Source organism: Crinia signifera, chromosome 6 (genome assembly GCF_055691185.1).
Source record: "Crinia signifera chromosome 6, ASM5569118v1, whole genome shotgun sequence".
In the NCBI taxonomy this organism is placed as follows: Eukaryota; Metazoa; Chordata; class Amphibia; order Anura; family Myobatrachidae; genus Crinia; species Crinia signifera.
In genome coordinates, this window is record NC_139222.1 from 122,900,263 (window position 1) to 122,927,915 (window position 27,653).

Consider the following 27,653-nt stretch of genomic DNA (forward strand, 5'->3'; position numbering starts at 1 on the left):
GGTTTGTTATGTCAGCAAGAGGCTGGATTGCCTTTTTCCATTGTAATGCTGAGTACCATATATACTCAAGTATAAGCCTACTTTTTCAGAACTTTTTTTATGCTGAAAAAGCCCCCCTCGGCTTATACTTGAGTGAGGGTCCCACTTGAGTCAATAAGTTTTCCTAGTTTTTTTGTTGTAAAATTAGGTGCCTCGGCTTATATTCGGGTTGACTTATACTCGAGTATATACAGTAAGTCTCTGGCTCCTCTAAGCCTGCAATGACTTGTGCACAGTGTAAAAATCAGTCCATGGTGAGCCACTGAATGATGGCCACTGTGAATCCACGGGCGTGCGATCAGGTCTAAATAGACCCTTTAATCCACCTCTACCAGGGAGGTATGTTATAGAAACTGTGATGGTGTAGATGGTGTTTCCAAGAAAGGGACCATCATCCCTCTGCTACTTAGCATAATAGCCAGATAGTGTGTAATATATCAAATAAAAGTTTACAACAATTCTGGGCCTTTCTTCTTTTTCTCACAAACTGCTCTGCAGTAGTAAGGACACAATACAAGCACTCGGAGATAAACAAACCTTGTTTGCTTTAGTGATAATAAATCACTTCGAAAGTGAACATGATAACACCAGATCTGGCCATACTGGTTTCTCCATCAACTATGGAGATAATGTTTGCTTGATTTTAGAGGCTCTACACACTTTACACTGGTGTATATCCCAATATCTATAATAACATGTGAGAGGAAAGCATTCAGAGACACTCACTAATACAGCTGTGTACACACGGTGCAATATCGCTGGCAATATGGTCGCTGAGCAACCATATTGCCAGTGATTTGCTTGTGCTGTGGCTCCCGTGTTCAGCCCCCTAATGGTGCTATTTCCCCCTGCGGCAACCCCGGCAGAGTCTCCTTTTTATCAGCGACCATCTCTGGTCACTGATGAAAACGGGACACTGAGCAATATATTGCACCGTGTGTACACAGAGCTATCGGTTGGGATGTACAAAAGGGAAAATGAGGGCAAAAATAAGAAAATTGTCATTTTCGGAATTTGGACACATTTCCCATACATACCTGTTGACAGAGTATATATCGGTGCTTGTGGTGTTGTTAGATGACACACATTTTTGGAAGCTTAACCAGGAATTGGAAAGAAAAGGGTGGGCTGAAGCGCTGCCTCTGTGTGTATTGCAAATGAGTAAGAATTGATGCAATGTAATGAAATTAAATGCTGTTTATTTAAAAAGGTGTACACATATAAATTGTTATGCAATGGTGGGTTTGCACACGTGTTCTGCTCGGAGCCCCTGGGGGAATGATGGCGGCAACAGACCCCCTTAATACCATAACCCAGGTTGGGGTTATGTCTCCTGGCAAGTGTGTGTTAGTGTCCCGGGGTCGGGCACCTTATCTGTACTTGTGCTACAGATGGTGCAGTGTCACAGTCTCCTTCTATGTGTAAAGTGGAGGAGTGGGGTTAAGCAGTGAACGGCGTCCCGCTGAACTGCTTCTCACCCTGTCAGTGAAGTGATGGGTGCGGGTCCTGAGTCTGGCTGGTGCCTCCGCTCTTCATCAGTCTCTATGTCCAAATATGGAGGCACCAGCCAGACTCAGGACCGGCACCTATCGCTAGCTGGTAACTTGACAAACAGTGTGTGGGGACACTGAAGGTGCGCTGTCTCCTCACACACCAGCTGTAGCTGGCATTACCCAGTAGAAGCCTTTGGATTTCTCTTCTCAATTCCCCCCCTGAGATGGAATTGTGATGCAGTGCGCTGTGTTAAACTACATGTACTGATGCAGGGCCAGCTATGCCACAGTAATTAAAATAACTGTAATTTGAAATACTGTAGTTTACCTGTATCAGATCCCTTTGAGTCAATGTAGTAAATATGTGAGCACTTTTACTTGTTTGCTGCTTCAGTGAAATGTCATTTTCGTGAATATAGCTCTAGCCCACACAATGACTGTCAATAGTGTGTGGGCAATAGGGCCTCTATAATAGTGGCTTTGTCTGATAAAGCAGACTACAAATTCCACAAACTAAATAGTGAAATGATAGACTCTAGACAATTTAGAGGTTTCTTCTGGAAGATGCAGGACAGTTCTGTGAAACTCTCGACCAAACACATACTAGGGTCCGTTTAATCAGAAGCAAATTAACCTACCAGTATTTGAATTTTGGGAGGACTTGGAGGTAAACCTTTTAGACACGAGAAGAACATACAAACCACAGATCGTGTCTTCCTGGTTGGCACCAAATGTATGGTCCCAATGCTGTGCTATGCTAACCATTGTGCCACCAAGTCAGTGGGATAATACAAGCTGCTCCATTACCCCATGGCGTTCAGTGAATGATTACTAAAATTGTATTATAATACTGGGTTTCACTTCTGTGACTGAAAATCCCCCAACCTATTGCGGCATACTGGGAGAGATAGAAATGTATGTGTAAAATAATTAGATTCATTGTACACATATCATGAATCCTAAGATTGGTGACATTGCACTTGATATATAAAAATACACAGATTTTAAAAAACAAAAGTGTCTACCAAATTTATGTCACAAATGGAGCCATTTTTATCATTATTAGATTGTAAGCTCCTTGGAGCAGGGCATTCTTCTCTCGCACTTCAATAACAGCTCTGGCTTACTCAGCTCCCATCTATACCTGCAGCTCTTCTTACGTTTAAATTGTTCACCTCTACCAACGCCAAACCGTCCCTCTAGTACGTGGACAAAACCTTTACTTTCCTACATCTCAGCTGTATTGTGTACTGAGAATTGTGGTGCTGATTGTTACCTATGCTCTGCTGTAGTTCTTCAGTTACTGTTATGTTTAGTTAAGTTATGTGTACCCTGTATTGTTCTGTTTAAAAAAAGGAGTAAAAAAAGGAGATAAAAAGGAACGGTTTCTTCTACATGAAACAATTAAATTATACAATGTAAAAAATTCTAAATGGAATACCATAATACAGCAGTTCTCAAACTGTGGGTCCTGACCCCAAAATGGGTCCCGACCTTTTCAGCATGGGGTCATGACTCCATGTTGCTGATCATCAGGCTGATGACTTTTCTGATCTCAGTCAGTGATTCAAGGAGTCTGAAAAATCTTATGAACTGTTATGTTAGACTCCACCCATGATTTTGTGCCTCCACAATGCTGCCATGCCTGTGCGGTCTGCTGACTGCATGTGATGTGATGACCTTCTGCAGTAACTTGCTGGGGTCCTGTCATTATTTTTATTGTCTGATGGGGTATGAGCAAAATAGTTTGAGGACCCCTGCCATAATATATAAAATTACATATAAATGTGTAAACTTTTCTTGAACATAAATTCAAGCAATAATTATACCACTGATTATGAGGATTTTAGATTATCTTAACTGGACTAGGACATCTCCAATACCATTATGCAGCAAAAAGTTTTTACCAGGTGACCAGCAGAGTCCCGATATATATTTATAATACTTTTTTCGCCGTGTCTCTCTGTGTAGCAATTCTCCATCTTTTCTTGGAGAAGTGGAATGTGAACTTTTACAATAAAAGATTTTTTGTTTTAATTTTGGTGTAAAAAAATCAGGAATTTTAATCTGTGAATGCTATTTTATTCATGTGCTTATAGCACATGAATATATATTTAATTTAAAAATATATATATATATATTTTTTTTACACAGAGCAGCCAGCAGGGGGCCGGGAGCCGAGCCGCTCATTAGATATTCATATATTCACTGCACCCGATCATTACATATGCACAATCGGGTGCAGTGAATACCCGACCCCCTGTTGGCTCTCCCGGGGGGGGGGCAGCCTGTGCTGCCTGGCTCCCGGGGAGCCCACCTCCCCCCCACATACGTTCTGGGGCAGACAGGGAGACTTCCATCTCCCTGCCTGCCACCGTCCTCGGGCTCCCTGCGGCGTCACCTCATACGCCGGATTGGCTGATACTCGCCGCGAGGGGCGGTGAGTATCAGTCACATTGAATAGTGTATAAAGTGCCGTCACGGAGAGTCTCCAAACATGGAGAATCTCCGCAAAAAACACGGCGAGTGCATGGCGAGCGAAAAAAAACGCTCGCCATGCACGGAGAATAATAACATTGAATACTGCCCTACATGATATGCCGAACTTATGATATTGTTAACGATATCAGCGGTGCTGCAAAAATGGACGATCCACGGGTCAAACGCTGAACAATGTTCAGCGACCTTACCTGGAGCCCCGCCGAACATGCAGTCACTGCCGATATTGTCAGATGGGACTGCAGGTTCAGATGGTCGAGGTTATCGATAATGATACGCGGGAGTGTGCATCATTAACGATATAGTAGATATACATTGAATAATATGCACAATAATATAGTTAATGATATTGTTATTGTGCATATAGTTCATTAAAATCGTATAGTGTGTACCCATTCTAAATGTCATCTTGATATGGTATCAACAGAACAGGCATTGCAGTACATAATTATGGCAGTGATTCTACATGAATATGATTCTCCAGCACGGTTACGGTATACAGGGTCAACAGTGAAAAGGTTGAAAATATTTAGGTCAACACCAAATGGTCGACATGCACAAGATCAACAAACGGTTAACATGGGAATGTTCGACACATATAGAGGTTGACAAGAGGTTTTTATGTTTTTTTGGTGTCAATTTGTAGATTTCAGCACATTAACTCCAAATGAGTGTACTACATTCGCTCGCCATGACCAGGCAAGGTGGCTTGGTGAACTCGTCAGCGGCTTACACCCACGTCAGAGCTGTGTGCCCCAGTTGAGAGGCGTGCGGCATGTAGGAGTGGCACAGCAGGGAGTGGGCATAATGGCGGCAAGCTGTTCCCTTTTTTAAATGGTGAGAGTTGCTGTATCTTAATGTATGTCTGTTTTTCTCTTGCTAAAGGGGTTGTACCCCAAAATGGCCCGTCATGGCTAATAAAACCATACCCTCCAACTGTACCGATTTAGCCGGTACAGTACCGTTTTTTAATGGTCTGTACCGGCTAAATCGAACTGTACCGAATGTACCGATTTTTTAAAGCCGGCTCTTCCTTCTCTGGGAGTTGTAGTTCCAAGTGCTTGTTCAACGCTGGCTGCTCTAGTTCCTGCAGTGTGAGTCGTGAGGGGGGAGACTACGTCTCCCGAGGTGCCCTGCGGGGGGACTCAGCAGTCTCAGCGTGCCCGCCTCCCCCCTGCTAACATGGCTGTGGCCCTGCCGCCTGCCGGGGGTTCTGAGAGTCCACACACACGTGCGGAGGTGCCGCGAATGACAGGTGCTGCTTTAACAGTGAGGGTATGCCAGCCCTGCTCCCTCTTGCTGTGAGCCGAGAGACGAGCACTCATCCCTTCCGCTACCGCACATCACCGGGGCGGGGACTGAGGCTGTGCTGGGGGAAGATAAGGTAGGCGGCAGCAGCAGGCTGTGTAAACTACACGATGTGGTATACATGAAGGCTGCAGCTTTTGTTTGGCTCTAGGACTGGCTGGCTTTAAAAAAAAAAAAAAAATATGCACATTTGGAAAGGGGGGTGACCACGCCCACTTTTTCAGTTACCACGCCCACTTTAACCCGTGGCCACACCCCCTTCCCGAATGTGTACCGATTTCTGCCGTACAGATGTTGGAGGGTATGTAAAACTACATGCCCAAAAAGGGGTTGTACCCTAAAATGGCCTGTCGTGGCTAATAAAACTACATGCTTATTGGATACGCTGCAGTGACGTGCTTGTTCTTGGACCACAGGAACCTTGCTTTGTATGTAAATCAGCTTATGTGCATTTGTGCAGCTTATGTGCAGGTAGCTGGTCAGGCACTCCCAATAAAAAGACTGTAGGGTCCGTGCCTTCACAAATTAAATCAATGTAAGAGAAGCAGGTGCGGCACTCGGTAACGATGGAAAAAATTCAATGAGCCATGGTGGTGGACAACGTTTCAGTTGTATTAAACAACTTTTTTCAGTAAACAACTTTTTTCATGTATGACTTGAAAAAAGTTGTTTAATACAACTGAAACGTTGTCCACCACCATGGCTCATTGAAATTTTTCCATCGTTACCGAGTGCCGCACCTGCTTCTCCTATATATATATATATATATATATATATATATATATATATATATATATATATATATATATATATATATATATATATATATATATATATATATATATAGGTCATGTAAGACAGCACTCAATTTTGAAACTAAAAGAACTCACGTTTTGTGGTGCACAGTCCTGTAATGTAAAGATACAGAAGCACTCACCCTCCTTGCAGAAGGTTTTGGGAAGAACCGACACACACTTGTAGAAGTCCAATGTAGATTTATTTAAGGCATGAGATGGTATACAGACACGGCCCAACAGCCGTTTCAACTGATATTCACAGTCTTCCTCAGGGAGACTGAGGAAGACTGTGAATATCAGTTGAAACGGCTGTTGGGCCGTGTCTGTATACCATCTCATGCCTTAAAAAAATCTACATTGGACTTCTACAAGTGTGTTCCGGTTCTTCCCAAAACCTTCTGCAAGGAGGGTGAGTGCTTTATATATATATATATATATATATATATATATATATATATATATATATATATATATATAAAAAGGGTGTAGAGGGGAGACGCACTCTCATAGTAATGTAACAGCTGGGGTGCAAGGCATAAATCCAATAGCGTGTATCAATCACTGGATAGGCAGTATACCATTCCAAAGACAGACTGGGCCAGCACACCCTTGCAAATAGTATGCAACAAAAATTCCTTTTAATGAGACATATGAAAAGATTCAAATACTCATAGTAGTGGCAGTAGCTGAAGACAGAAGACACTTCAATTCCACAGTATTGCACTGGATCATTCAAATGTTTTATACTGTACTTGAGTGCACTACTTTGTTCTACACTGAAGACTGTTTGTATGACTATTTCTATATTCCTAATAAGCATATATAGGAAACACAAGTGGTAAAGATAGCCCAGGCATAGTATAAGGCAGGGCTGGGCAACACCGGCCCTCCAGATGTTGATGAACTACACATCCCAGCATGCCTTGCATCAGTTTCAGCATGGCCACATAGCAAAACTAATGCAAAGCATCCTGGGATGTGTAGTTCATCAACATCTGGAGGGCCGGTGTTGCCCAGCACTGGTATAAGGGTTTCACAGAAAGTCTTTCTATTCTCAACTCCACGCCGACGTGGATAGTGGGGGTATGAAAAGGTCGTAGGACACGTACCGCCGCCCCTCACGGGCTCGCTGCGCTCGCCACGCTTCGGGTTGGCGTTCATAGTGGGGGTGGTACAGTAACAAATGCCCTTTGGGGTGCATTTAACATGATTTTAACACATCTCAATGATTTTTGTGAAAAATGGCATGCGATGCGATGCGATTTTTTCCTATACGATGCCCATCGTGGGAGCCGTGATACTACACAAGTACCGTTCATTTGATCACGAAAATTGTGCGGAATACATTTTTATTGTGTACTTCATTATTACTCATTGAGCATCTTTTATCAATAAATAAGATTGTTACTTTTTAAATGTGTTAATTTATGTCTGGAAGCGCACCCTGATTCTTTTCGCTTTCTTCATCTCTAAAAAAACAGGTCTCATCTAACAGGAGACCTTTCAGTGGTGCTGCTTTTACTCTACTTGGGCACAGATTGGGGTTGTCCATTCCTATCTATCTATCTATCTATCTATCTATCTATCTATATATATAGATGATACTCTGATGGGACTGATGCCATTTTTGTTGGTATAATTTTTTATTCACGCTCCTAGTTCCGGGAACCAGAAGAGAACAATCCAATCAATTGCAGAATTGAAAAGCAAAGTATTACACATCTAACAGAAACCCAGCACCTACGGTAAAACATTATAGAAGCTTTATAACACCAATAAAAGTAATTATACTTAGGATAATGAAACACATTTTATATTTTGTAGATAACATTCCTACACTACAGACCAAAATTAACCCTATATAAGTATTGAATTGCTTTGAAACCGGCAGTGAATTGGTTAAGCAGTTCTGCTTTCAGTAACTTGTCATAACTTTAATAAAAATTAATTTAACGGGAACTGACTGTGAGTTTCACTGTAGTGTGACTGTAACTTCACCACTGTTTTATTCTTCAACAGTAATTGTCCTCTGCAGCGCACAACCCAGCCACATGTCACTGGGACGTGGCTGCAGTGACATGCCCCTGTGGCTGATAACGGGAACTCAGCGGAGGGGTAGACGCATTCACAGCCACTGCTCGTGTCACACATAGTTCTATATAATACATATCAGGTTTCATGGATGCTAGCCATGGCTAGTCTGTTTCTTTATTCCTGCTATATGAATGGAAAAATAAAATAAAAAATAAAACAAGGAAAAATAATGAGAAAAAATAGTTTTACCTTGGGTTTATTAAAGGAGTAAGCCTTGTCCATTCTGCAAGTTGTTTTTCCCTTTGTGCCGTGTACTGGATGACAGCAAATACTGTCATGTTCCCACCTGCCCCTCCCCGCCGCTGCCCGGCCCTCTGTACTCACTGTAGCCACGCCCCTCCAGCTGAGCCATAGGCACACAGCTCATCCTTGGGAGATAATAGCGGCTCGCTCACTGTGAGGCTGAGCCATATTTGCGTGATCCATGACGGGTCATTGTGTGGTCTCAGCAGTATGTATTTATGGAGGGTAATTAGACTATCACCTTAGCTGATTATTAATAATTTTCTACAGCTTGGGTATTCAAGGTGTAGCACACACGATTGCTTTAGGAGCCTACAGATAAGAGGTATAAATAATGTAACCCAGCCTGCCTCTGCTGACCTTTCGGCTAAGGAAACTGCTAAACACACAGAATATTTGCACCTGGCCACGATCTGTGGTTTTCCCAGCTGGAAGAGCATGCTGGGACTTGTAGTTTTACAGACAGAGAGCCATGCGTTTTCTATATATTGCGACAACTTGGATACATAATATGTAGAATAACAAACTGCGCTGAGTCAGAGTTAAGCTGGCCATACATCAGAAAGATCGATCTTAAGATCGATTGCGCTCATGATTGAGTACAATTTCCCTTGAAATCCCCGGCAGTCCTTGGTGGTTTTTGGACACACAATCTACACACAATCCATCTTGCAATCAGTCATACAATCCATCTGCTGTATGATTGTGTATACAAGATGTGCACACAATCTGCATACAATCCATCATACAATCAGTCATACAATCCATCTGATGATTGATTGTATGATTAATGTACACAAGATGTGCACACAATCTGCATACAATCCATCTTACAATCAATTGAGATTGCATGATTGGGTACAATATCTTTCTGATGTATGGCCACCTTAAGATTAAAAATAAATATTACCATGTCGACCTAGACCCCTCCCGACCTTTTCCCTTGTCGACCATCATGCTGTAGACCAAATGATCCCAACCTTTGCTTCACTAAGGATATTTGGCTCCAGCAGCTGGGAGGCTCAGAAGGCTACCATCTACATAAATTACCTGCAAGGTATTTGGACTCCATTGTCTGGCAAGACATTTAATATACAACATCTCTAACAAGTTAAACTGCAGCCTGCATGCAAACTACTAACACCATGGTTATGTCACAGAAGTGACACCTAGAACTGCTCATTATGGACTAATCCACTTATACTAACAATATTTGATACTGGGTAAAGGGGCGTACACACGTACAGATTTTCTGTCTGATCTATCTGGTGGGAACAAAAACCTGGAAATGTATGGGAGCAACTGACAATCAAAAAATTGTTCCCAAACACTTGAAAACAGACAGTGATCAGTCAGACAAATTGTTTAATCATTCTAATATAACAAATTTATTCAAGCATATATTTTTTTTCTGTTTTCCTGCATTTGGTTGGAATTTTTTGATTGTCATATGCTCCCATACATATCCAGGTTTTTGTTCCCACCAGATAGATCAGACAGAAAATCTGTACGTGTGTACGCACCTTTAGACAGATAACCAATAATCGGCATATAATATCGAGCTTCCAATTCGCTGTGCTTTGCCTTTCTGATTATGGAGCCCACACACGCACCGATCCTGGAGTGCGTTGTGGGCTTAATTAGCACACATAGCATCGCATCGTATGCCTTGTGCATACGATGTGCATGCGATGCGATGCTATGCTAGAAAAGGCTAGTACAAAAAGTATGTGCAGCACATACTTTTTGTACTGTACGATGAGGTGCCGAGGGAGCGCGCACCCCATCGTACAGCATCGCACCGCCCGCATCGGTGCGTGTGTGGCCTCCTTTAGAAAGATTTTTTATTGTATGTTATGTCTATATATGTTTTTTATTTTTCTGTCATCTTTTATTAAATTTTATATTTAAATGTGGCCACAATATGTCTGTATAGTCCATTAATGGATATGTTTTAGGATACTAAATGAAATTGGTAATTTTTCTTTTCAATCTTACTCCGACTCAGCGCAGTTTATTCTACATTTTTTGGTTTTCTCTTTGGGATCTTCTGAGCAATCCCATACAAACAGCAGCAGAGATCGAAGTATTAACTAGTTATATATTGCGCTGGACTTAAGGTGCATACACACGGGGCAATATGATCGCTGGCAATATATTGCTAGCAATATATTGCCAGTGATCATATTGCTCAGTGTCCCATTGTCACACTGCCGGCAGTGGAAGTTACTGGTCGGAGGAGCATGCTCTTCGGACCAGCGACCATTCAGGGGCTGAAAACGGGAGCGCGTACCCGGCAATTTATCGCTGGTGCACACTCCAATCACTGGCAATATGGTCGCTCAGCGACCATTTTTCCAGCGATATTTGCTATAATCGCCCCCGTGTGTACGCACCTTTACATCCACTAACTTGGATACAGGTTTCATGTCTGTAGGTGTACTTATTCTTAGAGATAAGTGTTATACATGTGATAGAAATTTATGAAATAATAGATATGAGATATATGAGCTATAATATTTTTTGCTCTAATGCAGTTTATACTATTAGACCAGGGGTTCCCAAACTTTTTTTGAATAACAGTGCCCTAGAGCAGTGGTTCTCAACCTCGGTCCTCAAGGGCCCCCAACAGTGCACGTTTTCCAGGTCTCCTGGCAGTTGCACAGGTGCACTCGTTATTCACTGACACAATTTAAAAGATCACAGGTGGAACTAATTAGTTCACCTGTGATTCTGTGTGGAGACCTGGAAAACGTGCACTATTGGGGGTCCTTGAGGACCGAGGTTCAGAACCACTGCCCTAGAGTATATTTTGATGTTTTTTTGTAAATTAAGTTATTGTGATTGTCAGGGCGGCTCAAGGCACATTACATAGGATTCCACGCTGGGCGCCACACTTAAAGGACACGTCATTTTGCTCCACAACATACCTGGAGCCAGCCCAGGTATTTCAATGTGGCTGCAGCAGACCCTGTCAGCGCAGGCAACAAGCCTGTAAAACAATCATGAAACCCCCTTGGCAACTAGCATGAAATCCCCTTGGCAAACATAAAGCAATGGGTAAATGATAGATGGTACCTAAACTGCACAGCTGGAAAATGACCACGGGTGACAACTGGAATCAAAATAGATTCACCCTTTATTCATAAACAGTAGTATACATTAAAATAAATGCAGTGGGTTACTCATCTTAGGGCCCCTGTTACAAGTTTTGCCAGGCAGAGCCCATTATAAATGTTATGTCAGGCAGAGCTTCTGTTACACATGTTACGCCAGACAGAAACCTGGTTACACATGTGACGCCAAGCAGAGCCCTTTTATATACATTTTATGCCACGTACAGCCCCAGTTACACATTAAGCCAGGCAGAGTCCCTGTTACATGTTACACCAGGCAGAACTGAGAGAGATGTGGCTAGGAGAGACAGAGATGGGGTGTAGGGTGAGCAGGTACCTGTCGCCAGCAGCTGCAGAGAACCCTGATGGGGTGGGCACTTCCCGGCAATAGGCTCCGCCTCCTAAATTCTTACGAATTGCTGCATTCGGACCCCCCTGCTATATCAACCCTTGCAGCTGTAGCTTCAGATGAATGACAGAGGGGAGAAAGGGTGTTTATTCTATCAGCTGCATTCTGGTGGGGAATTGAACTGAGCTGAGCTGTGACAGGGTGTAGGGGAAGCAGCGAGGGCCCCATTGCAGCTGTACACTCTGTAGTTACGCCATTGGCTGAAGCCTGTAGCTATGCTTGGAAGCCCGGGATCTGTGGATGCAAATTTCATAGCTTGAAAGTGTTACAAATAGAAATAATATTGTCTTTTAAAGTGGAACTACAGGTCCCAGAAAGCCTTCCCCACCTGCTAGTTTGTGGAGAATCACAAAGTACAAGCATGCAGGCCATTATATGGCCTACTGGTACATGAAGGTCTACTGTAAAATAAAGGCAGCACACACACACCGTATGAAGTATAATGTTAATAAAACGTACATACATACACATACTTACCTACATCCCCCATTGCACGTCAGCCCTCTTGTCCAGTAGAAATACACAGTAGCTAAAAAAAAAACACAGTTGCTTATTCTAGTGTAGATCTGTCTTCTTAATTCCATGAAGGCAACCACGGTCTTCAGAAGAAAGCAAAATGAGTTACGGAAAATCACCAGACCTAGCAGTGTAGGTTTACCCAAATGCCTGGTAACTGGGCAGTTTTCACCATTGAAATTAATGGTTTGGCTGAGAGTGGCAAGCGTCTGAATCTCTCAGGGACTAAACCTGGGTACACATTAGATGATAATGTGTATCCAGTGACTTTGTTGGTAACAGAGCCGGGCGGAATGCCAGCATTGGTAAGTGCATAAACAATTCTGGCCATGACGGCATGGGAAGGCGTCTATTGCTAATGACCTGCTGGAGCACGCATCCTTAACTATATATTGCATACACATTAGACGATATGCAAGAAATATTGAGCCGATCGTCATTATCATGCATATCAGTTATTTATTGTCTAATATGTACACACCTTAAGCGCTTCCCCCGTTCACTTCAATGGTGAGAAATGCTGCTACATACTGTAGTATCCTATTATGGGGAACCACAATGTTACTAGAGGTCAGGGGATACAATGTACAATGAACCCTCCTCTGCAGTGGCCACTGCCCATACATGTTCTATAGAATGCACATGTGTAGTAGAGCTGTGGGGGATCACTTGGGATAATGTTAACATCCTGGCAATAGCGATGCTGGCATCCTGGTTGTCCTCGCAACCCCAGCACAGGAACTCTGAATGGAGCAAGATCCCGACTCCAGAATACCGACAGTCTGGTTCACAACCGGTAAGTATGCGGGGATTGCTAGCGGGTGGCCAGGGAAGGAGGAGTTTAGACACTAGTGAGGGGACTTAGAGGTAGGCTGCAAGGGGGAGGAAGGTTAGGATTTGGCTGCAGGGAGGGGGGTTAGGCACTAGTGGGGGGACTTAGAGGTAGTCTGCAAGGGGAGGAAGGTTAGGATTTGGCTGCAGGGAGGGGGGTTAGGCACTAGTGGGGGGACTTAGAGGTAGTCTGCAAGGGGAGGAAGGTTAGGCACCAAGAAGGGGATGGTTAGAGTTATAACACCGCCTCAAAACCCTGGGTTTTTCCCTCATGGACCCGGGTCAGCGGCGGTGTAAAAGGGGTCAACCCATGTCCATTTACATGGGGCTTCTACCCAGGTCCTGACCAGGGTGGAATACGGACAGGACCTGGGTACTGGGGAGTGTAAATGGGTATGTTGGGTTATACAAGACGACTCCCGTCTACAGCAATCTGGGATGCCCAACCTCTGGACCGCAGCATCCTGCGGATAGTATGGAGGTTTGGCGGGGGGCGCACACAACCTCCGCTGCTGTCTGTTGTACTGTGCAGACAGCAGCAGAGGCGGTGAATGGCCTGTGTGAGGCATCCATTCACCTCGCGGATGGGTGGGCTCGCGGTGCACAGAGGCTGGGGTCAGCCCAGAAGATCATCTTGGTGCTGGGCTTGCCCCCAGCTCGTCGATCATCGGTCCCGGCGGGGTTATCTGCGGTCCCGGAGCTTGGTGATGATGTCATCTCCAAGCACCACCCCTATTTACACTGCGGGTCGGCAGTAAATCCAGGATCTGAAATGGCTTGGAACTGTGTTCTAAATACCGTGTCGGATCCAGGATTTTGGGGTAAAGGGGTTATTAGACTGCAGTGCAGGGAGGGTTAGGTTTAGACAGAAGGATTAGGGTCAGGCTTAATGGGTGGGGGGAGGGACAGAGGGTTAGGATTAGACTGCTGCAATGGAGTGTTAGGATTAGATAGGGTTGGGGGAAAGCGTTCGGGTGCCATTGGTCCTACTATTTACACCAGGGGTGACCACACCTGTCCTCAAGATCTACCAACAGTTCATGTTTTTCAGGCAACCTGTGGATCTAGTATAAATGAATGCAGCAGGTTTGAAAATGTGACAGTTAGTAATGACTACAGCTGTGCACCAGCAAGGTGATCTGAAAAACATGGACCGTTGGTAGATCTCGAGGACTAGGGTTGGCTACCCCAGATCTGGAGCATATGTTGACATTCTGGAAGTAAAGGTTAATAATAACAGTTAAGTTTAATCCATGTGTTTAGTAATACTTTCAGAGAAATAAACTGAATATAAAATGTATCAAGTTGTCCTGCAGGAGAGGTTAGTACCAGTTGATTCACAAAGGGGGAAATTTACTAAGATGTGTATTCAACTTCACATGTGATGTTGCAATGGGCAACCAATGAGATCCTGTCTACTATCTTATATATTGGGTGCTAAATAAATAAGTAGATTCTGATTGGTTTCCCATAGCAACATCGCTTGTGAAGTAGAATACACATCTTAGTAAATTTCCCACAAAATGAAATAGCCTTTGAGCTGCCTTTGTTTGTTTTTTTTAAAGCAGCAATCATTTACAAGGCAATACCAACCTGGTATTGCTTTAGGAATTATTGCTGCTTTAAAAAAAAATCAGATTTGCAGAAAATCCTGCCCCTCAGAGGCTATTACATTTAGCAGGATGATTTGATGTCACAAAAAAAGATTGAATTCCTATCTGTTCAAATATTGGACTGAATGATATGGTGTAAAACTGTCCCCTGTCCCCATCTGTCTTCATCATACATGTCTCACATACCTTCCAACATTGTGCATATTCTGATCGGGACTCCTGAACATACAAAAACACACAAAAAGGAGGCTTAGCTGTGCAAAACATGCCCCATTTTCAACAATGTGGGGGCATGCCCGGTGCACTGTGAGCTGCTGCCTATGCCCCCAGTCCCTCTGCATCCAGTGAATAGAAGCTGTGCACATTCTAAGCAGAGCATCGAGTGACAGGGGCCTCCCAACTACATTTGTACACAGTTTTTAAGTTCGTACCGGCATTAGGCAAAAAGGTACTTGTTTCCTAGCACGGCCACAATCGTGGGCATCGTGTACCTTTAAGTTAAGGTACACGATGCCCGCGATGGACCCGATTTCCTTTGAAATCAGGTCCATTTTGCCGGCAAAGGAAAAATCTGGGGCATCGTGTCGGTCGCGAGCATTAACATGGCCCCCGACGCGACCGACGCAATGCCCCCGATTTTGCCATAGGCTTCAATTTTAAAATATTTTTAACATTGAAATCGGGAGCATCGGGTCGGTCTTGTGCCATTATAATGGCACAAGATGAGATGGACTTGATGAAGTCCATTTTACATAGGGAACAATGTGAAATGGGCCAATATGACCCATTTCACATTGTATATGGCCCCATCATGGGTTACGCAAGCCCATTGTGAGCGTCACCCCACGATTGCCGCAAACCCGAAGCGCAGCGAGCCCGCGAGGGGTGGCGGTGCGCGTCCTCCGACCTTTTCATTCCCCTACTATCCACGTCGGCGTGGAGTTGAGAATATAAAGCGCAGCGAGCGACCGAGCCCGAAGCGTGGCGAGCGGACGCGTATACCTGTGAAGTTATACGCGTTCGCTCGCCTCGCTCGCCACACTTTATATTCTCAACTCCACGCCGACGTGGGTAGTAGGGGAATGAAAAGGTCGGAGGACGCGCACTGCCGCCCCTCGAGGGCTCGCTGCGCTCGCAACGCTTCGGGTTGGCGTCAATCGTGTGGTGGCGTTCAGGGGTTAAAATTGGGGGTCTGGGGAATAGTTTACATTTAACCCAATGTAAAATAGGGTCCCAGGGGCCCTATTCACATTTGATTCAATGCAAAAATCGGGTCGATCGCGTCGGTCGCATCACATGCGATTTGGTCGCATGCGATGCGACTGACGCGATTTTTCCGACACGATCACCCCGATGCAAATCGGTGTGGCCGTGCTAGGAAACAAGTACCGGCAAAAACTTCTGGATAAATTTAGATGGCGTATTCACTATTGGATAGCTTACCTAGGAAGAAACTGAGGTACATACAGTATAATGTGAAACCAGAGAGGTGTGCCATAATGGAAAAAAACAGAAGTTTGACACTTGGCGCATGTACTGTGCAGGTTCCACAAGTAAAATATGACTATCTGAATATAAATATACAGGGCCGGCGTTACCATTAGGCAGCTTCAGGCAGCTGCCTAGGGCGGCGGCCACTAGAGGGCGCACTTTGTTTAACCCAAGTAGGTCCGATTTTTGCAGTTTCCACTGGGCCTTAACTATAAGCAGCCGCCCGACCTCCTGCCCCTGAACAGCAGCAGCCGCCCACCTGCCTGACCTCACGCCCGTTACTAGCACAAAGCTGGGTTACTTGTCTGTGTATATTGTATTTATATGCTGCGTCCGCACAGTGCAGCTACTGGTGGTGAGTGGTGACTGATGAGCTGCCCAGTCCCTCCCACCTTCCCAGAATACCACTGTATGTGCGACGCAGCATCATCCTGCCTGCACAACTCAGGGAGAGCACCCGCGTGGGAGAGAAGCTGGAAGAGCAGAGCACAAGCAAGCAGCACGGTGCTGCTGAGAGACTACTGTGTCACCCGCCCACCAGAAGAATGTGTGCATAATACTGGCTGCATCGTGCATCCTCCTGAGTTCTGCAGGTACATACTCCGTTTCACAGTAACTGCTGGAGACTGACACAGCCTGCACCAGCAGTGAGATTGTCACAGCTGAGCTTGTTGTAGATATCCCGTTATTGTTGGCGCCCCCCCCCCCCCCCTCTCCCTTTAGCTTCACTCACAGACGTGTCCCAGTCAGCCCAAGCACCATCACCTTGACCCTTTTGTCCTGATAACCTAGCAGAGTGTCATTAAGATTTAGTGCAGCTGGGCTTCTAGCGTGCCCCCTGAGGAATGTAGTTTACAGCTAGAGACAATGCTGACTTCCTAACATATTTATATGTATTACAGGTTAAAAAGTATTAATCTGTGATACCTTTCAAACACTTAAATATAAGCTTCTCTATAGCACATGCACCATAGAGAGGTCTGTTATCAGATACACAATGCAATTGCCACAAGGTCCAATATAGGGGTCCAAACTACAACCCAAAAATGTAAGCTGTACACCTGTGACTGCATCTATTACCTTCACTGCAACATGCTGCAGCACCAGCACCATCTATGTGTCTTCTGTCACAGCCCAATAGAAAGAGTACAGTGGGTACAGTTGTCTACCCTCCTAAATCCTCCAGGTTGAGAGGTGCCCTGGCTGGAGAGGAGAAGGGGATTGATATGGATGCATTGTATAATTGTATGGATGTATGTAGGAGAGAGGCAGTATGCACATGAGGGCGGTTGACCAACGTTTTGCCTAGGATGTCAAGAAGCCTTGCACCGGCCCTGTAAATATACATTTTTGGGGATTGTTTATATACTATGGATAATTTTTTTGGGGGGGGGAAGACCATGCGAGCGAAGCCGTTGGCAAGTTATTATGCCTATATCTGTTTGTTGTGGTCCTGTTTTGGTAACAGTAGTACAAACTTTCTTTGTAGACAAATTGAAGGATTAATTTAAAATAGGATAAGTACATTTTTCCGTTAGAATTAATTGTAATTAATCTCTATTAATGCAATGCATAATTTTGATTATATTTATCCTTATGCCCATCTGTATGAATATTTTGGAATACAATCTGTTGGTTTTACAGATGCTATTTTAGTTTATGATGAAAAGTGCTGAACACAGCAATAGGAAATGTATCATGCTGAAATAAGTGCAGAAATGAAAGTATTCATCATTCTGTGAATGTGAAACCCACTGACCGCTGTAATAAATAAAATAAAAAATTAAAATTTTCTGAATGTATGAAGCTATGCATTATTTTTTAATCTGCACTTAAAACATGGTCAAGCCCCAATTTTGTCATGCAATAACAGATTCCAAAACAAAATATATTAATACACATTAATCTTATACACCTAAGTATTACCCAGTGGTGGCTCCTACCTTATGGTAGGAGGGGGGCTGCTAACAGCCCATAGAAGTGAAATCATGGTCCCGGCACCTGTACAATACAGATGAAAGGCACCAGGACCAGCGCATGAGCAGTACCAACATAGATACTATGGGCTGCTATAGAGGCATCATGGAGGGAGGGAACACCTCCCAATGGGACTGCCTTGGGTGACTGGCAGGTCAGACTTCCAATAGGAAGTCACTGCCTGTCATAGTGAAGCCAGTACAGTCTTACAGACTGCATCTGGCTTCACTACAGTGATGAATTTTACCTGGGGAGGGGGGGGGGGTCTGCAGCCCATAGGTAAAAACCACCACTGAATTAAAAAAGAATTGCTGTTTTTGCGCCAATATTTTTTCTGGGGGGAGGGGAGCAGCTCTGATATGGTAAAAAGTGGCAATTGGATGAAATATAATCAAAGCGCTAGGAGCAACTGGGATAAAATAGATAAAATAAAAAAAACGAAGAGTTTTAAAGTGAAAGGAGATAGATAAAGATAAGACAAGTATGCAATACCAATAAAATAATATAAAATAATAAACAACGACTTTTGTATGTTTAAGCTCTCTTTTGAAATTGTGGCAAAGTCTTTAGCGAGTGTCTCCGAGACCTCTATGCACAAAGGATAGCTGACTAGCCCTAGCTAAAGTACCGTAACGGGATGCGGCTTTTTCTCCACGTTTGGGGTCCCGTGCGGCGGCTTCCGGCTTCAGCGCTCGTGCTTCTGGTGACGGATGGCAGACGTATCTCACTTGTGGCTTTGCTGGCTCCAACGCGTTTCGTGCTTGCGCACTTAGTCATGGATCCATGACTAAGTGCGCAAGCACGAAACGCGTTGGAGCCAGCAAAGCCACAAGTGAGATACGTCTGCCATCCGTCACCAGAAGCACGAGCGCTGAAGCCGGAAGCCGCCGCACGGGACCCCAAACGTGGAGAAAAAGCCGCATCCCGTTACGGTACTTTAGCTAGGGCTAGTCAGCTATCCTTTGTGCATAGAGGTCTCGGAGACACTCGCTAAAGACTTTGCCACAATTTCAAAAGAGAGCTTAAACATACAAAAGTCGTTGTTTATTATTTTATATTATTTTATTGGTATTGCATACTTGTCTTATCTTTATCTATCTCCTTTCACTTTAAAACTCTTCGTTTTTTTTATTTTATCTATTTTATCCCAGTTGCTCCTAGCGCTTTGATTATATTTCATCCAAAAACCACCACTGGTAATACCCCCTTGCACTATCCTTTATAATGTATGCACTCCTTGGGTAGACAATGTCTACGTTGAAAGTGACTGGATCGACACCTTGAAAAGGTCGACATACCAAAGGTCGACATTGACAAAAGGTCAACACAAGTTTATCTCCCGCCTTGACTACTGCAACATCCTTCTCTCTGGGCTACCTCTCGCCCGCCTTGCCCCTCTCCAATCCATTCTGAACGCCGCTCTACCTCCGCCTCCCCCCTCTGTCTATCTTTTCACTGGCTCCCCATTCCTTTCCAAATTCTCTATAAACTCCTCACCACCACCTACAAGGCTCTCTCCTCCTCCACCGCTCCTTACCTCTCTTCACTGATCTCTATCCACACTCCCTCCCGTCCTCTTCGCTCTGCCGCCGACCGCCGCCTGACCTCTCACCTAATCACCTCCTCCCACTCCCATGTCCAAGACTTCTCTCGCGCTGCACCCCTGCACTGGAACAACCTCCCGCCACCCATCAGGCTTTCTGATTCCCTTACCTCCTTCAAGCTCTCCCTCAAAACCCACTTTTTTCGACTAGCCTATCCCTCCTCCTAACCTCTTTTGATCCTCCTATCCTGCCTCCGTTCCCCTCCGTTCCTACTTATCCTGTTGTTTTTCGTTCGTCCACCCACCTATTTTTAGTATGTTAACTCTTATGAGTAGGGCCCTCCTTCCTCACGTACTCACCCTACCTCTTTACCTCACCTGTCTTCCTTTCCTGTTCTTCCCTTCCTCTGCTTCATCTTCAGTCTCCTCGACAATTTTGACACCTACTTCTGAACTGATGCTGATTTTATTTCTACCAGCTATACCCCTATTTATGCTGTATTTTATCAACACACCCTGTACGTTACCTTGTAATTTGTTTTTTTGTTTGCTATGTACTTCGCTGCGGATAGTTTGTGGCACCTTATAAATAAACAAACTACTACTACTACATGGTGAACATAGACAGAGTCAACATGAAAAAGGTTGACATCAGTTTTTCCTTTCTATTTTTTATTTTTTCAAAATAAGATGGTTTTTCATACTTTACTATGTGCATAAAGTGGGAATATAATAGTGTGCCGAGCGCAGCAAGGCATCGCGCCCAAAGCATGGCGAGAGCAGCGAGCCATGGGAGGGGATGTGTTACACTTATGTCGATGTCAACATAGACAACAAAAATTTTTAAACCTCATGTTGCCCTTTTTCATGTTGAGCATAATCGTCAATGTCGACTATGGGTATGTCGACCATTTCAAGGTGTTGACCTAGTCACTGTCGACCATTAGTGGTTGACTTAGTGACTGTCAACCTAGACATTGTCTACCATTTTATATCGAAACCTAATAAAAGGCTAATGCTGATGGAGGATTTCAAGTATTTTGTGCACCGGTGGCAAATAGATGGCTTCTGATTGAGCAATTCAAGTGTTGCTCCATTCAAGCGCACACAGGCAATGACATTACTGTTATAGGCCAGTATTCAATGCAAATATTCTCCGTGCACGGCGAGCATTTTTTTTTGCTCGCCGTGCACTCTCCGTGATTTTGCGGAGATTCTCCATGTTTGGAGATTCTCCGTCACGGGTCTTTAGTGAGTATTCAATGCGGCTGATACTCGCCGCCCCTCGCGGCGAGTATCAGCCAATCCGGAGAATGAGGTGACATGGGAGGAGGGCGGGAGAATGATTTCCCGCTCTCCCGTCCCATATAAATAAATTCTCCGCTGCGCACTCTCGCCGTTGGAGAACTGCAGAGAGCAGAGAGCAGTTGTTCAGCACCTATTCAGCACCTACTAACCTACCTGAATTCAGGAGCCTACGCACCCCCGGAGAGAGGAGAGGAGAGGAGTGGAGAGGAGTGGAGAGGAGTGGAGTTTGGAGTGTGGAATTTGTTTTTTTTTTTTTAGGTGAGAAATCTGTGTAGTGTTATGTCGGCTGCTATGGGGGTTTTGGTTTCACTTTAGGGGGGCTATGGCAGTTGTGCATTGTGTGATCAGTTGATTTTGTTTTGTTGTTTGATTTTGCTGTTTTTTTTGGCTTTTATTGTCATGCTGCATGCTTTTTTGGGGTCTTAGGGGGTGCCCAGCTTGCTTCGGGCGTGGCCCTGGCTCCCCCTTTGCAAGGTTGGGTTTTTTTTTTTTAAATGGTGCTTTTTTTCTTGCAAAGTGCATTTTTTCTTTAAAGCATGCAGCATGGCTTTTGGGGGTGGGGGTGGGTGCCCCCCTCTCCTGGGTGTGTGATCTGACCTTGCATGGGGCTTTTGGGGGTGTAAATGTGTTTCAGATGTGTTTTTCATGTTTCTTTTTTTCCACCAAAAGTCATGCTGCATGCTTTTTTGGGGTCTTATTGGGTGCCCAGCTTGCTTCGGGCGTGGCCCTGGCTCCCCCTTTGCAAGGTTGGGTTTTTTTTTTTTAAATGGTGCTTTTTTTCTTGCAAAGTGCATTTTTTCTTTAAAGCATGCAGCATGGCTTTTGGGGGTGGGGGTGGGTGCCCCCCTCTCCTGGGTGTGTGATCTGACCTTGCATGGGGCTTTTGGGGGTGTAAATGTGTTTCAGATGTGTTTTTCATGTTTTTTTTTTCCACCAAAAGTCATGCTGCATGCTTTTTTGGGGTCTTATGGGGTGCCCAGCTTGCTTCGGGCGTGGCCCTGGCTCCCCCTTTGCAAGGTTGGGTTGTTTTTTTTTTTTTAAAAGGTGCTTTTTTTCTTGCAAAGTGCATTTTTTCTTTAAAGCATGCAGCATGGCTTTTGGGGGTGGGGGTGGGTGCCCCCCTCTCCTGGGTGTGTGATCTGACCTTGCATGGGGCTTTTGGGGGTGTAAATGTGTTTCAGATGTGTTTTTCATGTTTTTTTTTTTCCACCAAAAGTCATGCTGCATGCTTTTTTGGGGTCTTATGGGGTGCCCAGCTTGCTTCGGGCGTGGCCCTGGCTCCCCCTTTGCAAGGTTGGGTTTTTTTTTTTTAAATGGTGCTTTTTTTCTTGCAAAGTGCATTTTTTCTTTAAAGCATGCAGCATGGCTTTTGGGGGTGGGGGTGGGTGCCCCCCTCTCCTGGGTGTGTGATCTGACCTTGCATGGGGCTTTTGGGGGTGTAAATGTGTTTCAGATGTGTTTTTCATGTTTTTTTTTCCCACCAAAAGTCATGCTGCATGCTTTTTTGGGGTCTTATGGGGTGCCCAGCTTGCTTCGGGCGTGGCCCTGGCTCCCCCTTTGCAAGGTTGGGTTTTTTTTTTTTAAATGGTGCTTTTTTTCTTGCAAAGTGCATTTTTTCTTTAAAGCATGCAGCATGGCTTTTGGGGGTGGGGGTGGGTGCCCCCCTCTCCTGGGTGTGTGATCTGACCTTGCATGGGGCTTTTGGGGGTGTAAATGTGTTTCAGATGTGTTTTTCATGTTTTTTTTTTTCCACCAAAAGTCATGCTGCATGCTTTTTTGGGGTCTTATGGGGTGCCCAGCTTGCTTCGGGCGTGGCCCTGGCTCCCCCTTTGCAAGGTTGGGTTTTTTTTTTTTAAATGGTGCTTTTTTTCTTGCAAAGTGCATTTTTTCTTTAAAGCATGCAGCATGGCTTTTGGGGGTGGGGGTGGGTGCCCCCCTCTCCTGGGTGTGTGATCTGACCTTGCATGGGGCTTTTGGGGGTGTAAATGTGTTTCAGATGTGTTTTTCATGTTTTTTTTTTTCCACCAAAAGTCATGCTGCATGCTTTTTTGGGGTCTTATGGGGTGCCCAGCTTGCTTCGGGCGTGGCCCTGGCTCCCCCTTTGCAAGGTTGGGTTTTTTTTTTTTAAATGGTGCTTTTTTTCTTGCAAAGTGCATTTTTTCTTTAAAGCATGCAGCATGGCTTTTGGGGGTGGGGGTGGGTGCCCCCCTCTCCTGGGTGTGTGATCTGATCTTGCATGGGGCTTTTGGGGGTGTAAATGTGTTTCAGATGTGTTTTTCATGTTTTTTTTTTTTCCACCAAAAGTCATGCTGCATGCTTTTTTGGGGTCTTATGGGGTGCCCAGCTTGCTTCGGGCGTGGCCCTTGCTCCCCCTTTGCAAGGTTGGTTTTTTTTTTTTAAATGGTGCTTTTTTTCTTGCAAAGTGCATTTTTTCTTTAAAGCATGCAGCATGGCTTTTGGGGGTGGGGGTGGGTGCCCCCCTCTCCTGGGTGTGTGATCTGACCTTGCATGGGGCTTTTGGGGGTGTAAATGTGTTTCAGATGTGTTTTTCATGTTTTTTTTTTTCCACCAAAAGTCATGCTGCATGCTTTTTTGGGGTCTTATGGGGTGCCCAGCTTGCTTCGGGCGTGGCCCTGGCTCCCCCTTTGCAAGGTTGGGTTTTTTTTTTTTAAATGGTGCTTTTTTTCTTGCAAAGTGCATTTTTTCTTTAAAGCATGCAGCATGGCTTTTGGGGGTGGGGGTGGGTGCCCCCCTCTCCTGGGTGTGTGATCTGACCTTGCATGGGGCTTTTGGGGGTGTAAATGTGTTTCAGATGTGTTTTTCATGTTTTTTTTTTTCCACCAAAAGTCATGCTGCATGCTTTTTTGGGGTCTTATGGGGTGCCCAGCTTGCTTCGGGCGTGGCCCTGGCTCCCCCTTTGCAAGGTTGGGTTGTTTTTTTTTTTTAAAAGGTGCTTTTTTTCTTGCAAAGTGCATTTTTTCTTTAAAGCATGCAGCATGGCTTTTGGGGGTGGGGGTGGGTGCCCCCCTCTCCTGGGTGTGTGATCTGACCTTGCATGGGGCTTTTGGGGGTGTAAATGTGTTTCAGATGTGTTTTTCATGTTTTTTTTTCTCCTTTATATACAACAGGTATGTCGAGGCCAAACAGAGCACGTGGACCCCCTTCCCCTCTTTTTTCCCATACAGGTGAGTCCAGTCAGGAAGCAATGGAATCAAGGGAGGAAGAAACGGAGACCATTCCTACGTTGGCGAGGAATCCTAACCGGCCGGTGCAGGATGTAGCGGAAAGCCAAGGACAAGGAGTGCAACGCACACAAACAATAACTAAAAGAAGACAGGTACTGTAACTTACGGAACAATGAATATGCACACCAGGATGACATACAATCAAAACCAAACTAATTTTTGTTTAATCATTTTTTCAAAAAACAGGCCACAGATGAGGAACAACCCAGTGGGTCGGGTGCACAACCGTCTGCACCAAAGAAAAAAAGAGGACGGAAGAAGAAGGGACCCACAGAGGATGCAACAGCGGAAGAGAACACTCCGTTCACTACAACGGAGAATAATGTTCTGGTGGAATACGCGTACAAATTCCAGGACAAGCTGTTTGGTGTACGCAGACAGGAGACCAGCTTCAAGGAGCGAAAGAAGATCTGGTCATACATTGCTGAGAAGGTACGGTCTACAGCTGTTTACATCCTTTTAATTCAACTTGTTCATAAGGTCCTTTTTCCAGTTTAATTCCAGATTTATTGATGTATATTTTCACTTCCATCATAGGTTACAGCTGTGAGTGGCAACCCAAAGGATGCAGACAAATGCCACAAACGATTCAATGACTGTCGCCAGCAAACGAAGAAGAAGATGGGAAAGGTTCGGCAACATGGTTTGGGGACTGGAGGAGGCTCTCCATTCCAGGTGAAATGGCTTCCATGGGAGGAAGTCATCCAGGCCCACTTCAATCCCATCATGGTTGAAGGAGTACCAGGTTCGGTGGAGTCTAATGTACGCCGGGCCGAAGTGTTGAATGCACAGGCAGATGCGATTCCCAGACAGCACAGAAGACGACGAGAGGAAACACCAGCAGGAACCTCTTCGCAAAGACCACAGGAGGGTAAGCATTTGTGATTAACATATGAGAATTTTTTTTAGACTTTTCAACTTAAATGATTTTCTGACATTTGTATAACAGATGTTCAAGCAGAAAACACAGCAGCTGTAACTGCACCAGCTCCAACTACAATCAACCAGGAAAATGCACCCGACGAAGAATCGACGGCACAAGAGACCTTCACCCTGTAACTTTGTCCACTTAGTCACTTGGAAAGCTCAAATGTGACTGAAGACACCCTCTTTGAAGGAAGCAGTTTGTCTACTTCCCAGCGAACAGAAGAAACAGGATTTTCCATTCAACAACCGAGTTTCCAGCTTTCCAACCTGGATACCGTAGAGGAATCGGAGGAAGAGGAGGTGGATGCAATAACAACACCGCCATTGCAACGTAAGCTAAAATCCTTATTTTAAACCTTGTGTTACAGTTATAAAAATGGGTCATTTTGCAGTTTCTCAGACAATCTTTTCTTGATTATTGTAGCGGACTTGCAGCTGATTGAAGACATCCAGCAACGCCAGACTCCATCACGTGTGCAGAGAGTACGTCAAATGGCAGCAGTCATCGAAGACAGCCAGAACCAGTACCGCCTCATGATGGAACAACGGATGACTGCCATGGAGAGGCACCTGGAAACGCTGGCAACATCAATGGCTGACATTGAAAGACGAAGGCAAGAGGACTGGGCAGAAATCGAAAGACGACGTCATGAAGACTGGCTGGAATCCGAACGCAGACGACAAGAAGACAGCAAGGGACTTCGAGAAAGCATTCAGATTTTGACAACGGGAATCTACAAGCTGGTAGAGAACGTCACGTGTCAACAGGAGACCTTGAGGAACATGTCTGCTTGCCAGACTCAAATCTCTGCAAGCTGCATGCTAATTGCCAACTGCCTGAGGACCAGGAATGAACAGGACTACGTGGGACAACAAAGAAGTTCAGACCTAACGACGCCACATCTACACCAGCAGCCTGTGCATCCACCTACATTCATGTATGGTCCATCCCAGTCTTACCAAGGATACTCTGGACTGTACAGCCATCCACCTCCGTCAAGCACCGTCCAAAGGCCAAGCAGACCACCAAGACACTCAACACCTGAAAGAGCATCAACCACCCAAGCACCAGCTGAGGAGGAAGAGGAGCACACATTGTGAACACGGTTGTATATTTCCTTATATATTTTGATTTGTATGTCTATCTTAATTCTTACTTTTTTATGTTTATGTTCTCATCCCTTCTTTCTTTTTTTTCAATTTTGTGTGTTTATTTAACCCCTGCTTTTACATTTTCAGCTGTGTTCATAAAGGAGTTGGGCGTTACAGATATGCAATGGATGCGCGTGCATGCATTGTAAATTGTTGGGAAATGATGAGAGCTCCTTAACAATGGTGGATGTAATAATGGGCCAAAAAACAGCAATCTGATCCCACATTTTCTTTTTTCCCAAAAATCTTTACTTTTGTTTGTGAAATATGTTATATTGAATGCCAGATGTATCACCATTTTTCCCTAATTTTTTTTTCAGATGTTGCAAAGAAGATTGGTTAGAGTTGAAATCGGGACTCATCTATTTTTGAAGCGGACAGAATGAGACAACATGATCGCATAATGGTGAGTTACAATAACCGTGCACTTGTGTTATCGCACAGGCCAAGCGCTGGACTCCAGCCTTTGGCCTGTGAGATAGAACAACTGCTCTTTGCAAGTGTTTGCGCCAGCAAAGCTCCATTCCACAGGCTCCACGCACCACCCCAACCGTGCACTTGTGTTATCGCACAGGCCAAGCGCTGGACTCCAGCCTTTGGCCTGTGAGATAGAACAACTGCTCTTTGCAAGTGTTTGCGCCAGCAAAGCTCCATTCCACAGGCTCCACGCACCACCCCAACCGTGCACTTGTGTTATCGCACAGGCCAAGCGCTGGACTCCAGCCTTTGGCCTGTGAGATAGAACAACTGCTCTTTGCAAGTGTTTGCGCCAGCAAAGCTCCATTCCACAGGCTCCACGCACCACCCCAACCGTGCACTTGTGTTATCGCACAGGCCAAGCGCTGGACTCCAGCCTTTGGCCTGTGAGATAGAACAACTGCTCTTTGCAAGTGTTTGCGCCAGCAAAGCTCCATTCCACAGGCTCCACGCACCACCCCAACCGTGCACTTGTGTTATCGCACAGGCCAAGCGCTGGACTCCAGCCTTTGGCCTGTGAGATAGAACAACTGCTCTTTGCAAGTGTTTGCGCCAGCAAAGCTCCATTCCACAGG

General features: G+C 44.9%; 3 protein-coding genes across 4 annotated transcripts in view; 2 read left to right on the forward strand and 1 right to left on the reverse strand.

The window, feature by feature from the left end:
• The window catches only part of ADA (adenosine deaminase), a 93,182-nt gene extending 84,666 nt beyond the window's left edge, over nt 1-8,516 (reverse strand). The window contains exon 1 of the mRNA XM_083147020.1: nt 8,420-8,516. Within this exon, the coding sequence (XP_083003146.1) occupies nt 8,420-8,452 (33 nt within the window). The 5' untranslated portion in view covers nt 8,453-8,516. The remainder of the gene's footprint in view (nt 1-8,419) is intronic.
• Nucleotides 8,517-16,898: 8,382 nt separating this feature from the next.
• LOC146007049 (uncharacterized) lies at nt 16,899-25,597 on the forward strand. 2 transcript variants are annotated; one of them, XM_083145440.1, is made up of 5 exons: nt 16,899-17,042; nt 24,406-24,614; nt 24,709-24,954; nt 25,060-25,393; nt 25,472-25,597. In XM_083145440.1, exons 2-5 carry the CDS (start codon nt 24,408-24,410, stop codon nt 25,579-25,581), a joined length of 897 nt encoding a protein of 298 aa, XP_083001566.1. In that variant the 5' UTR covers nt 16,899-17,042; nt 24,406-24,407; the 3' UTR covers nt 25,582-25,597. The 2 variants fall into 2 exon arrangements, with proteins under 2 accessions (XP_083001566.1, XP_083001565.1); XM_083145439.1 differs by lacking the exon at nt 16,899-17,042 and having other exon boundaries at nt 24,297-24,614.
• Nucleotides 25,597-27,276, forward strand: LOC146007050 (uncharacterized). Its single transcript, XM_083145441.1, has 2 exons — nt 25,597-25,780; nt 25,874-27,276. Exon 2 carries the CDS (start codon nt 25,942-25,944, stop codon nt 26,548-26,550), a length of 609 nt encoding a protein of 202 aa, XP_083001567.1. The 5' UTR covers nt 25,597-25,780; nt 25,874-25,941; the 3' UTR covers nt 26,551-27,276.
• The last annotated feature ends 377 nt before the right edge of the window (nt 27,277-27,653 follow it).